Here is a 17,793-nt window from a genome sequence, read left to right on the forward strand (position 1 = left end):
TAAACTAGATAAAAAAAGATTTTTTTATTGAACATTCACGAGCTTGTAGGACAGTCTGCCCTAGTAGGAGCCTTCCCCATCTCACTAACACTCGAATGTCCAACAATTTGTAGTAGGTTTGCCCTCTGTTTTGAGGTAGGGCAGCATTATCAGCACTATCCCCATACCTTAGAGAATTGAAGCTGGGAAAGTGCTTGCTGAAATTTGTTTCTCAGTAGGTGTTGTGCTCGGGAATAAAGGGTAGGACTGGCTAGGCAAAGCCTCGGTCCAGAGCATCAAAGGTGTTGGGGGCTCTGTTGTAGATTAACCAGGACTGTTTTGGTGACTTGAAAAATTCTGTGGATGGGATGGGTTGAGTCCATAAGTCATAAAGATACAGAGGTTCATTGAAGGTATGTTTGCAACCAGTGGTTGCATTTCTTTATATAACCTGTTCAGTCATGGCTTTATAAGCAGATTTGGCAAGCTGTAAGATCTAGCAAGGAACTACCAATTCTGTATCTTCCCCCCTATCTTGTTTGATCAACATCACCCTCCAAAGACTGCGGATTACATTTTGTCCAGTTTAGATTACGTCTTCAGAGTTATGGTCTTTCATCATCTGTGTTTCTCAAGTGCAGGTGGTTTGTATTTAACTTACTGATCCTCCATACCAATGATTATCTATGATTTTCATTACTTTTGTTCAACTTCTTGCAGGTTTAAAAAACTTTTAAAAATTGACAGGCTCATTTATTGTGTTTCTTTATTTTTGATCACTTGATTAGTAAATTGCTCTTCTGAGCTCTGAGAGTTAGAATGCATTTACCAACCTCTTCACTTGCTTTAGTTGTTCATGTTTTTCTTAATGTGAGTTGAGTAGGTTGGTCATTCTCCTTCAAGAATACCTTGCCCTGGATTTGTGAGACCACCTGTTGTGTACTTTGGAAGGTGTTCCCTGTAACAAAAACATGGAAATGCTTGTGTAGATTCTACCACAGCTATCTTGTGTAGAGTCAGAAGGGAAATACGGCAGTGCAGATAGTCAAATTACAACTTCTAAGTCTTATGACTCTAAGCTTGTAATTGAACTACAGCTTCTATGTCTTTATGCTTTTCTAATCTTTATCTTCAGCACAGACTCTGAAGGAGCCTTGCATTCATGTGGAAACTGCAGCAAAGGTCCTGATGTTGCAGTTACTTATAAGAGTGTTGAAGTCACTGAGGTCTCTGATATGCAAAAAGTTAGCGTGTGCATGTATGCTTGACGATTTTGCTTAAAAAGGTGTAATGCATATCTCTGAAGATGTCTAGAAACAAACACCAATTAAAATAGTATAGTTGGTATCTCAGGTTTAATCCAGGATCACCTTAAATGTGCAGTGAGACTTAAAATGCTTGTTCTCATATGTTAGACTTGTATTTGTCATCATCAGCCCCGGAGTAATCAACTGCTAAATACAGGAAGGAAGTTAACTGTCCTGTGCCTGTGTTGTCACGTGAGCTGGATGGAAGGAAAACAAGAAGCCTGCTGGAATTTTGAAGCTGATAAGGAGTTAAGCAGTAGACAGCCCTCATTTATCTACAAGCAAAATACCTGGTTTGTTCAGGTGTTCTACATGTGCTGCTGACAGTGTATACATGCGTTTGGCCTGGTGTTGGGACTCTTGAGCTGGTACCAGAAAATCATGTCTTACCAGCTGTCTCCTATGTGACATAAATGTAGTTGCACTTCAGGTATTTGCAAAGGTGATGTCATGAAGAACACCCAGTCCCTGGAAGGAAAACTCTTGCAGGATTATTCACGGTGTGGGCTACAGTAGTGTATTTATGAATGACACAACTGCATATATTAGTGGTTGTGGTAGGGCAAGTTTTGGAACAGATCGACTGCTGTTTCTTGTCTCTGCAGTTTGCTCACTGATAGAGCAACTCTGGTTTAAGGCAACTGACTGTACTGTTATTTTTGAATTCTTACTCTGTTACGTCATTAGTGAGTAAGAAAATTACACAAGAAGGAAAAAAGAACAAAATAATAGGATAATGTGTCTTTTGTCCAGGTAAATACAGGATACTTATTGCTTAACAACTGGTGAATTGTACCTTATTTCATGTGAAGTATGTATAAGAGAAAAAATGAAATCTCTCCCAGACAAAACGGAATGGAAGTCTGCAGAACTTGAAGTTTGATGAGAACTCACATGCTTCCCTGATACTTAAAAATGTTAAACCAGTTTTTGTAGTATATAGAAAATATGATGATTTAATGTCATAATACTGTTCTAATGCTTTTAAAATGTTTTAAATGAAAGCTGTTCCCAGCAATCGTGTAGTCCTTGTGGTTATGATTTTCAGGGTATTTGGCTCAGTTTCACAGTGAACCACCAAAAAAGAGACATACAAATGTCAACAAGTAACACTCAATGCATGTACAGTAATTCTGTGGGTTTAATTTCTGACATAGCCTGACATGAGCTTTAAAATACTTTGATTCCTGCAACCTACTTTCAGTTTTGTTAGGAGTATGTGTTCTAGTTCTAAACTACAATGTGATTTTCATAGTGTAGATGTTATTCTTCATATGCCAGTGGCAAGTGATATGCCAGGTTTTTGATATTTCATGTGTAATAATTAAGACCAAGTAACTGAAAATATTATTTGGTGAGACCATGTAGCAATCAGAGTTGATAGAACCTACCATCTCTTGTAGAATGGTGTTCACAGAAAGCTCATAACTTACTTTACTCTAACTGTGGGTCTGAAAAGCCTGGCAAAATGTCCATAATTGTTAAAAATCCCAGACATTGATATGTATCAGAGTTTACCCATTGAGTGCGTTATATGCAGTGATACTTGGTATTTCTTTGGTTTTCTGAAATGTTGCTAGTCTCTTTCCCTGAATATTTAGAGCAAAAGTTGTTACAATATCTGTGCAGAGTTTTACAGGTTTCAATTTCCTCTTCTCCCCCCCACACCTGGTAATGGAATGATCTTACATATTTCATCCTGAAAATGAGCTTGAAAATGATGGATGAAGCTGAATGACTGACAATATTGACATTAATTTGAATTTTAATATAGCTTCTGTGATAAAGCATTCTGAAGATAGAACCAAATTTACTTTTGAACATCTGTGTTTTAAAACTGCTGTTGCAAAGTGACAGTAATTTCTTCAAACATCTGTTGTTTGACCAGAAGCAATAACTTGTTTAGTCCAGGAACATAAACTGTAAATGTCTGTTAGGTTTTTTTGATAGAAATAGCATTGTTAGCGCTATCCATCCTGCTGCTCTGGATGTGGTCACAGAAGCTCCTGACAACTGAGCAGCTGTGGGAATGTGGGGGAGTGGGTACTGCTTGTTATATAGACTAATTGTCTATATGTGTACTGGCACACCTGCACTTGCTTGTGGACAAAGCTCATAACATCATCCTCATTCCTGTGGTGCTTTGTTTAAATCAGAGCCCTTGTCTTGTGTTGGTTTTCCTCCATGACATACATACAGGAGTGGCACCTAAGTGGGCCATTACAGAATTGTCTAACCCACTCTCTGTAGGACGGAAATCTTCTTTATTGGAGGTAGTGACTCAGAGTGAGATGTATTGGTTTATACTGTCATACAAAAATTGCAAATGTTGCAGGTTCAGTTGATATCTGGTAGAAACGTCATGAACTCTGAACAATACGGTATTCCTGGTGTTTTAGGCTACTGCTGCTAATATATAGGTGTTGAAGTGTATTGGAAACGACAACACATTAAAACACACAGCTGTACATTATGCTGCTATATTCAAATGTTCACTTGAATACACCTCCATCTTTTGTTGTAGCTTAAGGAGGAAAGGATCAAATGTGGTGTAAAGAGATCTCATTAGAATAATAGTTAGGAGAGTTGTCTGTGCTGCTAAGCCATTGTTACAGATCAATCATTAATGTCCTGTTCTTTTTCCAGGAGAACTCTTGCTCCTCTATTTTTTACAGACTTCACCTGAAATTCAAAGTGTTTTTCTCTTTTGCAAAGTGAAACTTGATTTCATTTAAAAAAATAGTCAAAATTGCTGTAATTGTCTTGCAGGATATACTGCCCTTTTTCATTAGCCTTTCCTGGTTTGTGATTTTGGACAGAGATTTCACCACTGTTTAGAACTATGTCACCGAGTGACTTTTAGGCTTAGTCTGAGATGCCATCTCTTAATTCTGATTCTTCCAGCAGGGTTGTTTGTGTGGCAACTTCATACTTGGGATGCTGTGTTTGTATAACAGTGACTGAGTCTATGTTTTCAAGACTCAAGTTATAAAGTACTGCTAGTTTTTAGAGCAAGAAGTTAACAGTGATTTTTTAAAATTTTTTTTAACTTTCTTCTCAATGCACATTTTATGCCCATTTTCGGCAATTTGACTTTCCTGAACTGTGTGTTGCTTTCTTTGCCAAGGACTTTATCCACAGTCCCCCACTTGTTGGGACTGACACCTAATTTAGGATAGGTTCTGAGATTTTTGCCTGGAACAAAGATCAAAGTAGTTTGATGTATAAGTTTTGAAAAATAGTCTTGCCATATGTTAATGTTTTCAGAGCTTTTTCTGCAGTGTGCATAGTTATTGTTAGTTGCTGTGGCTTTTGCTTTTCAGAGCAAAATTGAATAATATAATGATATAATGATGCAGGAAGCCATTTATTACATGCATATAGAGCTGCTCATTTTAGCAAATGCTAGGTATTTTTACAAATGGTGACACTTTCATTGGTGTCATACCTGAGAAGTAGTTTGTAATACTTAATCTGCAGACACAAATTTTGATGACATAGGAACTTTAAGTGATTTTAGTAAAAAAGTAATTTTTAATTGCAGTTCTTTGACTTAACATTACTTAGAAATGTATTTTTGGAAAAAGTTGTCCTTATAGTTTTCTCTTCACTAGTAATACTCTTTCACACCAAAATAGGTTTACAGTCATAATTTTTAGCATGGTTATTCTTACAGTCATTATCCTGATCTGAAATGTTTTAATCGTTAGGAAAAAAAAAAGTTTGAGAACTTCAAGTTACTATTGCAGATGATGCTGTTGTTTGCAATGAGTACACGTGACTGCATGTGCCATAAAATAAACTTTGTAATGTATTTCTAAGGTTGGTCATGTTTAAGCTATTATTTTTGCATGCTTTCCTGTTTTGTATATATAGTATCTAAATACAGTGATTTGTATTGCTTGGGCAGGCATTTGGATTGCTAAGAACAGGGAGAGAAAACAATTGATTGGGCTACAATGTCAATAACAATACCCAGTGACAGTGATAAAATGGCCCCGTTGTTCTAATCAATGACATACCCTACTAATTAAAAATAGGGTTCTAGTGAATGTAGATGATGTTTCCTCAGGTCCTGCTGTGTATTTAGGTATTTCTGGTTCCTATTTGTTAAATACAGAGACTCACTCATCTTGTCATGGGTTGAAAAAGATCTTGTGTTAGGATATGCATAGTGATTTGTAAGGTAAGCAAAGAGGAGTAAAGAAAGGTGCCTTTTTTCATGAAGGCTTTGTTACACAGATCTTCTCAGTTTGCTTCTTCTGTATGTTGTTCTGGTAAAGAAAGTGTGACGTAGGGGAGAGAGAAGAAAATAGCATTCAGAGTATTTGGGGTTTGTAGGTGTCTGTGGAACCTGTAGTATCTGTTTTAAGCAATTTTTGAGAAGCTCCTGATGAAAGGGAGCTGCCTTGGTAATAACTTTGTATTCTGCTTTTAGACCTTTATCTCAACAGATATTACGGTTTTGCCTTTAGTTCTTCATATTAGAAGATGCCAGCTTTTTTTTTTATTTTTTTTTAGTGGTGGTAGTAGTTCACAAATGCTGCCTTATGATTTTCCAGACTATCTCTCTGTATCACTTAGGATATGGAGGGGTGACAATTTATTTGGTCTTATTGAAGAATTTGGTCATATTCATCTCAGTGACACGGTCAGTAATAAACTTGCCTGCATACAGTAGAAGTACTTTTTCCTTCTATTTTGGATGGATAAACATGCACTACGATGAAAGTGTTGTACTAGATTTTTAAAGATTCTGTTATGCAAGGACACAAAAGCAAAATTATCTATTGAAACTGGGTATAAATGCTCAGCTCCACAAATATTCAGCTTTCTTAAAAGCTGTCCAAATGTATTTTCCTTTTTCTTTTTTTTTTTCTTTTTTTGGTAATAACTGCTGGAATACTGTGTTTACTGTTGTCTTCTGTGTAGACATCTCTGACACACCTGTCCCTGATAGTGCGTATAAATTTGCAATAGGATTATTTTGTGTATGACTGTGTATTTTTTTAGGCCAGCACTTGCATTCAGAGACTACCCAAGTAATGTTGATTAGGGATGCACTTACATTAGAGGCTCAGCTAAAGCTGAATTGGGACAAATAGTGTCAAACTCTAATCAATTCTAAAAACTTCTGAATAGCTTTTCTGTGTTTTGTAGGAAGCGTTTAAAGGAAATTCTTTAAATTTTATGCACTTAACCATGGAAGATTTTTCCACTTTCAAATTCTGTTGTAATCTAGGAACAGCATGATTGCTTTGTAGTTTACTAGAATTTACTGCTGTGTGAGGTGTTTCAAATTAGAGGAAAATTGTAATTCCCAATTTTTAGAAACGCAGAAGAATATTTGAGGAAAATAAGTATTTGTAATTTGATTTTTTTCTTGGGTAGGTTCTAGCAAAGCAATCTGTTTTATGGAGACACTGGTTATTTGAATAAGAAGAGCAAGAATATAAAAATACATTGTATTTTTGTATATGGTATATGGATGGATGAATGTATATGGTATATGGTTATGGATGAATGTGCCTTTCTTAATAAAATTTTTACTGCTGCGGTTTCCTGGGAATTTTTATTTTGTTATAGGATGTGATCTGAGCAGTTTTGTCAGTGATACAGGCAACCTACAGGAGTTGCTGATTTGGTGGTTTGTCTTCTAAGTTTTTGTATATATATACCTGTCATTACTGGAGACGGAGCAGGATATGAATGAGACAGATTGTGCAGCTTACTCTGTGTCTTTCTTCTGCTCATGACCAGAAGCAAAGTGAGCCCTGTGGCTGTCAGTCACTCAGCCAGATCACCAGCACTTGATGTGATGGGACACAGTCACAGCAGTGAAAGGGGGTAGCTCACCTGCCAGGAACTGGTCTTTTTCAGATTTTCTACTCAGATAGAACTTCTTCCACTGCTGCCTCTCTTCCATGCTACTCTGCATCCCAGGGCCATCTCCTTTGTCCAATTCCTGTGTAGACTCATGGCCACACTTGCATTTTTCCTCCCTCACTAGCTTTGAGAAATACTGCTTTGACATAAGCTTTGTTTTTCCTTCTTGTGAATTGTGGTGGATAGTACAAGTGATAGGAGGCAAAGAAGCAGTATTTATGCAGTATCTGACACAGTGCTTATATTCCTATCTCAGTCTTTTAAGCAGGCAGATAAAAAACATCGTCATAGATGCTGCTTCTGCATTTGTCAAGTGAGTAAAACCAGAAAAGTGTGCAGTCACATTTGCCCTGTGCCTTGCACCTTCGTGCTGCACCCTTGAACATTGCTCTTTTAGAGTAATGGAAAGCTGGCAGAAAATACAGAAATTATTATGGATATAAATAAGTAGCCAAATTAGAATTAAATGAATTAAAATGGTTTCCATTAGCAGTTATGGTACCTATGGAACTCTGCAGTCACATCTGCTCTGGCAAACAGCCATCAAAGTGGAATGATGCAAACACACGTGACTTGAGGCATCATTTTCACAGCAGATATTTATGTCAAAATTTCACTTAAAAGTATTTATTGTACATGGTTTCCTTTCAGTTAAATCTGTTAAATGATATTCCTAATAACAGTCAGATTTTGTTGAAAGTTGTTTAATATTAATGTTCATTTTTCCTTAGGAAACCATTCTTTTTTCAAGATATTTTCATCATACCTGATTTAGTAGCAGTCATGCTGAGAGTTTTGATGTCTTCACTCTAGCTTCTTTATTCATGTTGCTTTCAGTGCTTCCCTATTTTAATACAGGTTTCTAGGATTATACTTAATTGATTTGTCACTCAGAGAAAATCAGCACTTCAAGCAATTAAGTGCAGAAAAATACTAGGTAACAAAGACACAAAGATTTTTGTCCTCATCCTAGTTATGAAAAATCCATTATTCATTATCTTACTGTTTTTAAATACTGAAGTACAATTTTCTAACACAATAGCAAAATTGCTTTTGAAACAGAATAAATTGCTTGCCACTTGAGAAGCTGTATTTTGAAGTCAGGATTACCAAACATGATGGTGCTTATGCTCATTATCTTCACTACTTGGTGAAGCTCCGTATTTAAGAGTGCAAACCTAGATACCGATTGTGGAAAAAAACTTGTTTTTAATATAATGGCAAACAACCCTTAAGGAAATTATGATTAGGACATCAATGTACTCTGCAAATATTATCACGTTTACAAAGTAGATTTAAATATTATGTGCATCTGTGAATGTGTTTCCCAGTCAAGTCTCTCTCATGATTCCCTTGCATTAACATGTTCCTTCAAGAGCCATTTAACCATCTTTGCTTTGTTACCTTTGTATATAAAGAATATTATTTTCCAAACACACGCTAGTTAACTTTGTATGGAAGAAAAAGCCATCTGTTACTTTGTGGTATCTTGCTGTACATTCCAGTACAGCTAGCAGACTGTGATTTCACTGGATGGTGTTACAAATACACCATTAATTGGATGTCCAAGAGGAAAACACAATGCAACAGAAAGCTCTCTCAAAACTGTGATAATGTAATTTGCAAATATAACTAGGAGAGATTATAAAAGCATTGAACAGGAGTCTGTTTAAACGTAGGCCTGTCCTACTGGAAGTCTTAGCATAAAGTAAGGTCTTAAGTTTTTTTCTAAGCAGTGGTTTTATTACCTAGTGTTAATCTAGTCTGAGAGTAATCCATATAGTGTAGTATAATATGCACGTTAATCTATAAAAACATCTGTGTTTTGTGAAGAGAATTTTTTCTATTATGTTTTTTCCTAATGACCGTTGATAATAATAGTAAGGGAAAATATATTGCTAGATTGTCCTAGTAAACCAACATCAGATGCAGCTTTTTGCAAACAACATTGTGAAGATCAAGTTTTTCTTTTTTTTTTTTTTTTTTTTTTTTTGAAGTGGGTACTGGTAGTAATAATTCTGAAAGCATTTCTCATGCCCTATTTTGACATAATGAACTTTCTGGGAACTTGTAACTATTAGCATTTACACAACTTTGTTAGTTTGAAACTTTGGTCATGTTTTCTGCAGTCTGACTGTGCTTTTGCATCTTCTGCAACAGATGAAGATTTCTTGTCACAAAGTCTAATGTGTTTAAGGTTCCAATACTCAATTGACTTGCAGCTGGGGTGGGAGGTGTTTATTTATTATTATTATTCCTAGTTATGCACTGTTTTCTAATCTGGTCTGAACACATTGTTAACATCCCTTAATGATGTACCATACCGTGTTATTCCGAGGAGGTGCAAAAATCTGCCAAAGAAAAGAGGGAGCTAACGATTTGTTAATCAGTAGTGGGTTGGGGTTTTTTTTCCCCTTCCTTATTAGAGCTTCCTTCTTAACTATGTTAATACCAATTTATTATATAGCCAGTGTAAAGTATGTGGTGTACTTTTTCAATAGAAATCTAATAATTACAATTCAATCTCTCCCTCCCTTTCCTGGCATCCAAAAAGGTTAGTATCTGCTTTAATATATATTTCTCTATACAATAGGGGTCAACACAGAAAATCTAGGGGAAAAGGAGATGGGTTTAGATTTTTGTATTAAATATATGGTGAGTTGAAAAAATGCAAACCCAGTGATGATGCCTTTTTGTGATTAGTCCCAGTGTTTGTAGTATTACTTTCTTTTTAAAATGCTTGGTATGTCTATCAAGACTTTGAACAGAATACTGCTCAGGGTGCTGTTCTCTGTCAGCAGAACTCCCCCCTGCCCAAGCAGGGCCACCTAGACGTTGTTGCCCAGGATCATGTCCAGAGAGTTTTAAACATCTCAAAGGATGGAGATGCCACGATGTCCCTGGATAGCGCTTGCCAGTGCTCACTTATCCTCATGTTAGAAAAGTGTTTAATGATATTCCGATGGCACTTCCTGTGTTTCAGTTTGTGCCCATTGCCTCTGGTCACCACTGAAGACAGCCTTGCTCAGTCACCTTTGCAACCTCCCTTCTGGTGTTTGTTCATAGAAATCAATAAGATCCTGCCTATGCCTTGTCTTCTCCAGGCTGAGCAGTCCCACTCTTTTATCCTTTCCTTTTAGGAGAGATGCTGCAGTCCCTTCATCATCATCATGGCCCTTCATTGGACTCTATTCAGTATGTCCATGTCTCTCTTGCACTGAGGAGCCCAAGCATGGCCTTACCAGTGCTGAGCAGAAGAGAAGGATCTTCTTCCTTGACGTGCTGGCAACACTGTGCCTAACACAGTCCAGCATACCAGTAGCTTTCTTTGCAGCAAGGGTACATTGCTGGCTTATGTTCAACTTGGTGTTCACCAGGATCCCCAGGTCCTTTTCTGCCAAGTTCCTTTCCTGTAGTAGCCCCCAGCATATAGTGGTGTGTGGGGTTGTTCAGGTGAAGGAATTTGCAATTCTTGCTGAGCTTCCTGAGGTTCCTAACAGGCTGTTTCTCCAGCCTGTCAAGTTTGTGCTGGATGGCAGCATGCTCATCTGGCCTATCGTCACTCCCTTCGGTTTTTGTGTCATCTGCCAACTTGCTGAGGGTACGCTTTGCCCCATCACCCACATCATTAATCAAGATGTTAAACAGGACTGGACCCTCTATGGACCTCTGGGGTACAGTGACCTAGTTTACTGACCTCCAGCTAGGTTTTGTGCCACTGATCACCACCCTCTGGACCTGGCCATTCAGACAAAATTCAATCCACCTCAATGTCTGCCCGTCCAACTACTACAGCAGCAGTTTGTCTATGAGAATTTTATAGGAGACAGTGTCAAAGACCTTACTGAAGTCCAAGCAGACACTACCCACTGCTCTCCCCTCACCTACCAGGCCAGTTATTTCATCTTAGAAGTTTATCAAGCTGGTCAAGTATGACTTCCCGTTGGTGAAGCCATGCTGACTACTCCTGATTTTGTTGTCCTTTGTGCAAAAGGTTTCCAGAATGATCTGCTCTATCACCTTCTCAGGGGTTGTGGTGAGATGAATGGGTCTGAACAGGTTCCCTGGGTCCTCCTTCTTGCACTGAAGATAAGAGTGTCATTTGCTTTCTTTCAGTCTTCAGTCACTTCTCCCAGTTGCCATGATTCATCAAAGATTATTGAAAGTGGCCTTGCCATGACAGCTGACAGGTTCCTCAGTACTTGTGAGTGCATTCCATCAGGACCCATAGGCTTTTTTAAATTTATATATATATATACATAAATATATATTCCATTTGCTTAAATGTTCCCTGATCCTCATCTTCCTTGCTTTAGGCCTTCCTCCTGTTCTCTGAGACCTGGGTCTCCTGAAAGCCAGTCTTGCTAGTCAAGGCTGAGGCAAAGAAGAACCCAGTGCCTCAGCCTCTTCCATGTCCTGTGTAACTACATCCCCATCTCATTCAGCAATGAGCCCATATTCTCCCTAGTCTCCTTTTGTCACCTGTGTACTTTCAAACTTGTCTCTGACATCTCTGGCCAGATTCAATTGCATTTGGCTGTAGCTTTCCTAGCTTTTTCTCTGGAAGCTTGGATAATGTTTTTGTATTTGTAATGGTTTGAGAGCCCCAAAAATCCAGTTCCCGAGTCCGAGCCCCTCTCCCACATCTCAGCCCAGTGTGAGATGGGTTTTCCAGACAAAAACACGAGACTCAATATGGGGGGAAGGGATTATATTACAATGACTGTACAAATAAATATTATAATACATCATATACAATCATAACTGTCTTTTCTATGATAAAGCAGTATTTGCAATGGATCAAATCTCTTTTCCCTCCAAATAAAAGTCCAGGAGGGAAGAAGGAAGAGATCCTTTCTACTCTCAGAGCGGCAGTCTCTCTAGGGCAGCAGTCTCTCTTCCTCCATGCAGCAGCTGTAGCTGGATCTCTTTTCATTACACACGAGGGGGGTCTCCAAGCCCCTCTCAGCCCTTCGACTCCAAGCGAGGGTCTTTCTCTTCCATGGGCTGCGTTCGCCAGGACAAAGGTCGCTTCACCACGTCATATCACAAAGTGCAGAAGTCTTCATGACAGTCCCTATCCTCAGGGGCTTCAAACTCCCTTGCAGAGCTCCCATGCTCTGTCAGGCTGCTAGCTTAGCAGCAACAGTGGGAGGGCGAGGCCCTCCTCCGCATTCCATTCTGGCCATCCTGGTCCAGCTCCAGGACGCCTGAGCTTCTCAGCTGCTCTCTCTGCAGCGCATGCTGCATTTTAGGACTTCCATCCAGTAGGAGTCTATCTCTTCCACTTAGGAGGGATTTCAAAAGGAGTTTGGGGGTTTTGGTTTTCAGTTCTTACCCAAACTCTGTCTCTGTAGGGCTTAGTTCTGCTCTCTCTCTCTCTCCATTAGAGATCTCTGTGTCTTCCCTCCTTGGCTGCAATGCCTGTTTGCTGCTTCTTATCTTCTCTGGCTCTTTGCCACTGTTCTCTGGTCAGTACTGTTCTGCTGCTGCTCTGTCTGCTGCTCACAGTAGAGAAAAAACCTCCCATCTTCTCAGCTATAGATACTTAGCCCAGTCTAACACTGTTCCAAGTCCCTGTAGCCCCCCAGCCTGGGGCTGGGGGGCGGGGGGTAACCCCCAGTGGGGCTCCTGCCCCTTCTCCTCGTGGCTTTCACAACATGGCCACCTCTCCAACTACAACTACAACTAACCTTCTTTTCTGGTCTGAGTGTGATATGTTTATATTTTGCAAAAGTGCTCATTGGCTCAACCCCAAGGGTAACCACCCCCTGGGGGGTTACCATTTTATAACTTTAGAAAACTTTGGAAAAAAACAGTTTTCCCCCACCACAGTGTTCCTCCCAGGTTACCTGTCCTTATTTCTACCCTCTGTGCACTTCATTTTTGTGTCCGTGTTTTGACAGTTTGTCCAGTTTTGTCCTTGTTTGTCCAGTCAGGGCCTCCTGACATTTTTGCCTAACTTCCTATTCAGTGGGATGGGAATCTCTTGAGCTTGGAGAAGCTGATCCTTGAATACTAACCACCTTTTTTGGGCCCCTCTTCCTTCTCCTTATTCCATGGGACTCTTTCAAGCAGTTTTTGAAAAGGCCAGATCTGTTCTGATTTCCAGAGTTATGAGCTTGTTTGCCACCCTTGTCCCTGCTCTGAAGGTCTTGGACTCCACCATCTCATGGTCACTGCACTCAAGGTTGTGCTTGGCCTTCACATCCCCAGTGAGCCCATCCTTGCTTGTGGAGTATGAGGTTCAGCAGGGCAGCTCTTCTCGTCGCCCCTCCTGAGTAATTAGGTGAGGAGTAATTAGCACTGCAGGACCCTCCAGGATTACCTATGTGTTGTTCCTCCAGCAGATACCAGAGTGGTGAAAGTTCCCCATGAAGACCAGTGCCTGAGAATGTGAAGCTGCTCCTTTCTGCCTGCAAAGGGCCTCATGTGCTTGTTCTTCCTATGCAGGTGGTCTCTAGCAGACACCTACTAAAATGTTGCCTTTACCTGTCTTCTCTTTAATCCACACGCAGAAGCCCTCTGTTGCCTCCTCGTCCATCCCTAGGCAAGGCTTCATGCACTCCAGCTGCTCAGTGCATAAAGGGAATGAATTTTTGGTTTTGTTAATTACTGTTTTTATATAGATTGTTTTTACATTGCCGTGGGGAAAATGGGACAGTCCCAGGATTTACCTTGTAAGAAATGACTTTACAATACAGCTTCATAAAAATCAAACGTACTAATTCTGAGTAATAGTGCTGCTTCTTTCAGTCATCCTCACAAAGGTATAGAAGTATGAAATGAGTAAGTTAGTCAATTTACATTCACTGAGGGGAATTTTCTTGTTGAGTATTCCAGTGTTTTGTCTTAGCATAAAAAGCGTTCCAGAAATGTAAAATTAGAGTAGATAATAGTTTCTAGAGAGGAAAGGACCATTGTTAGCTTAATGTTGTTTCCATGGGTCCCACAGGCAAATCTGTTTTGACTCACTGAATGTTTGTGTGTAGAATTATAAAAGTAACTATAATGTTTTAGTAATTAAAACTAAGATATTGATGTGTTGTGTAGAAAGTGAGACTTGAGGGCCTGTGCACACAGGAACAGACACCAGAAAAGCAGGTTAAAGAATCCTGGTGGAAATATAAAGTCTGTACTTCCATGAAAACTCAGTCACTTCTGTCTGCTATAAGCTTTGCAAAGTACACTCTGTATAACAAAATCTTGTGAAGAATCCTTTGGAAAATAGGAAGCTGCAACTTTGTATGCACAGATTATATAAGAAACAAGAATTTTCCTGGAATGATTTATACTATGATTGACAATGATTAGTTGCAGGCCTTTTTGGTGTATTACACAATTTTAATTCAAATCAGAATTTCTTGCTAATATATTAGCACAAATTCATGAGATGTTTAGATGAAAATACCTCCCTAATAAAATTCCATATGGCAAAAATTAACCTGTTACTTTAGGAGATTCCCAATAATAAAAGGTGATGTATTGACTATTTATTTAGTGCTTGTATTTAATTTTGCCAGGTACCAAGTGGAAGATGAGTCCTCTCATTTGGATGAAATGCCACTAATGATGTCAGAAGAAGGCTTTGAAAATGATGAGAGTGATTACCATACTCTACCAAGAGCCAGAATTTCTCAGAGAAGAAGAGGCTTAGAATGGTTTATCTGTGGCGGCTGGAAGTTCCTTTGCACTAGGTTTGTTGCATACTAGCACTTTTTATTGAGATATTAAACAAATTAAATAAGTAGTAACTTTGTATTTTGCGATGTGTGCAGAGTACAGAACACATAATAATTTGCTTGTCATGAACCTTTTGATTTATTTGCCTGCATTTTCCCTACTAGGACGTTGCCAGCTGTTCATAGAAAAATCTCTGAAGAGCTGTTGCTGCATGCTTCTCCTTTCTGCTTTGCTGACTTGCAAGGAAAAGGCTTCTAAGAGAGATCATGAACTAAACTTGTATTAATATGAGGTCCATAATCTGGCATTTGAACCTGGTTCTCGCTTCTACTCAAAACCACATCAGGGCAGAGGGGTTAAATCTTTTACTTTTGAGGACGTTAGTGTGTTAAGTTGACAATATATAAATTTTATTGATGTTGCTGAAAGGAAGAAGTACTTTCATTAACTAATGATTAGCTAACTCTTCAGCTTAAAAGGTTAAAGTATAACTGGTGGTCTTGGAGTGAATTACAACTGGGATTAGCTCTTGTGATTTGGTTCTTGTGTAGAAACTTTCTGTGGTATACTCTGCTGTATGCAGTTGCCTTGGAGTAGTAATTTTCTAATGAATTGTTAGCAAAATTTCTGAATATAGAAATTGCTATTAGGATGATTAAGAATCTTCTTTTTTCTTTAATCCTGAATGATAAAATCTGAGAATCAGTCAAGTAAAGTGAGTGAAGTATTTTCAGTGAATTTAAATGATGAATGCTTTTTTTGGCAGATGATTTTAGAATTAATTTAGATAGAAGTCTTCACAGGTGGTTTTCATGGCACTTCAAGAGGCCTGATACTGTTGTTTTACCTAAACAAAGCTCTGTTTATACACCTTCAGTTTTTGAAATAATTACTTTCTACAGCTTTAAAAAAATATAATCTGCATTGATTTCTTTTGTATATAATAATTTAACAAAACCTCATGAATTATTAATTTTATCATAGGGAATAAGTGTTTGGAAAGTAAAAGGAAGGAGACAAGATAGCAATGTTTACAAAAGCAATGCTCGTATATGCAAATGGATTTTGGAAGCAATGTTTCTGTTACAGAACTAGATTGTAGTTTTTAGAAAAAAATTGTAAGTATTTAAAGAGGCTTTTAATCTTTTGGATGTGTCTTAATGTTGAAATACCTTCCAAATAATATATTTTATGTGAATTCAGTTCTGTAAGTATTAGTGATTATTAGTTACTGTAATTACATTCCGTAAGTTTCATGAAGACAGGTGGACCAGTGAAAACTGCACCGTGAGAGTTACCCTGACAGAGGATTTACTCTGTTTGGATAAACAATTGCAGGATGAGTTTATGTTGGAACTAATTAACAATTGTAAGAGACTGTCACAAGAAAGTGTTATTAATCCTGAGGATTGCAAAATTTCATGATCCTTCTTGCTTTTTAAAATTGATAAGTACATCTCAACTTTCAGTGGAGCTCAAGCCTAGAAACTTCTGAACTTATTTGTTAAAATACTTGAGCCATGTTTGTGATGGATTTTTGAGAATGAAAAGAGAAAGGAAATTGGATTATTTTTTTTGCTACATCTTACACATATTTTAATGCTGATGTAGGTGTGTAAAAGAAAAGCCTTCACTAAGGAAAAGGCCTTAGAGAGGAGTCTGACTTCTGCTTTGTTGAGTTCCTCAACTGAATTTGGACATAGAATCCATTTGGTCTTGTACTTATACCTAGAGGCGTTTTAATCACATTAGTTTTCTACAATGGAATATTATAGTAGATAATTTTCATTTATCGTGGGAAAAAATAATGAAAAAATGACCACCAGATCCTAGGAGAAGCTTGACATTTCAGTAGGGTATTAACAGGCAGAGGATATGCTCACGGGAAAGGTGCAGATAACCTGTTTAGATGAGATGGGGAAAATTACCTGGAAGGAAGGTCATCCCATGGTATCTTAACTACTGGTCCAGTCAGGCTGGATAAAAACCTCGTCTTGGGTGAGTGCCTCTGAGTGATTATGTAAATACCCATTATGGTTATAGGGAGGTTTCATCTGAGCTGAGAGCACTGTTGAAGCTTTGTTATTGACAAAAGTCAGGGAGGTACAGTTAGTGTAAGTTATTCTTTTTGATGGTTTCTCATTATAATAAAACGTTATGAATTTTTGCTGGGGCCCACAGAATACTTGAGTTTTTGAAATGCCAAGTTTACCTAGGATCATGGAAAAGATCATGCAGGAAGCCTGGAGGGTACTGTATTATATAACTGTGCAGTTATATACACTTACATAAAGTGTAGAATGAGTTGCAGTGTTTTTATGGGGTGTAAAGTATTGATTTGGGATAGAATTGTGTGTTGATGCCTTCACACTTGAAATGGAGAAAAACATCTGAGAAAACAATTTGCATGTTTGTTAGTGTATACATTTTATATAAACAACTGAAATTTATTTCCAGAAGACAAATTGCATTCTTCTAAGTGTAATGTAAGATTCTGAGACCCATTCAGTTAAACAGAATTTAAAATTTTACCCTGTTTATATGGAAATCAGTATCTCATACCTGAGTCTGAGTGAGGTTGAAATCTCAACCTCCCCATACAGAATTTCTTTTTGTGCTTTAAACTAAACTGGAAATTTTTCAAAGCTGTGACAGAAAGATGACAGAAAGACTAGGCATTTGTCTGGAGCCGAGCTCAGGGGGCCCCTGATTTCTTTTGGGTTCTCAGTGAAAAGTCTTGTGTTTGTGTTCAAAATCACTTTACTTGTTACAAACAAACAAAAAACCCCATACCCACTAGGGGGTTTTGTCTGTCTTGCATTGTTAGGTTTAATGTCATTTTTGTGAGAGGAAGTTTTCCATCTCTTTGCAGCTTTAGAGTTTTATATTGTATAGATTTTGTTGCTACATCGCAAACTGTTACTGCTTAATTGAAAAA

At 38.2% G+C, this 17,793-nt stretch overlaps 1 protein-coding gene across 3 annotated transcripts in view; it reads left to right on the forward strand.

Moving 5' to 3' along the window:
• ATP9B (ATPase phospholipid transporting 9B (putative)) overlaps positions 1-17,793 on the forward strand; it is a 156,559-nt gene that overhangs the window by 1,159 nt on the left and 137,607 nt on the right. For all 3 annotated transcript variants that reach the window (XM_064666174.1, XM_064666193.1, XM_064666184.1), the window contains exon 2: positions 14,696-14,869. In XM_064666174.1, the coding sequence (XP_064522244.1) occupies positions 14,696-14,869 (174 nt within the window). The remainder of the gene's footprint in view (positions 1-14,695; positions 14,870-17,793) is intronic.

This window comes from Pseudopipra pipra, chromosome 1 (assembly GCF_036250125.1).
Source record: "Pseudopipra pipra isolate bDixPip1 chromosome 1, bDixPip1.hap1, whole genome shotgun sequence".
Taxonomy (NCBI): Eukaryota; Metazoa; Chordata; class Aves; order Passeriformes; family Pipridae; genus Pseudopipra; species Pseudopipra pipra.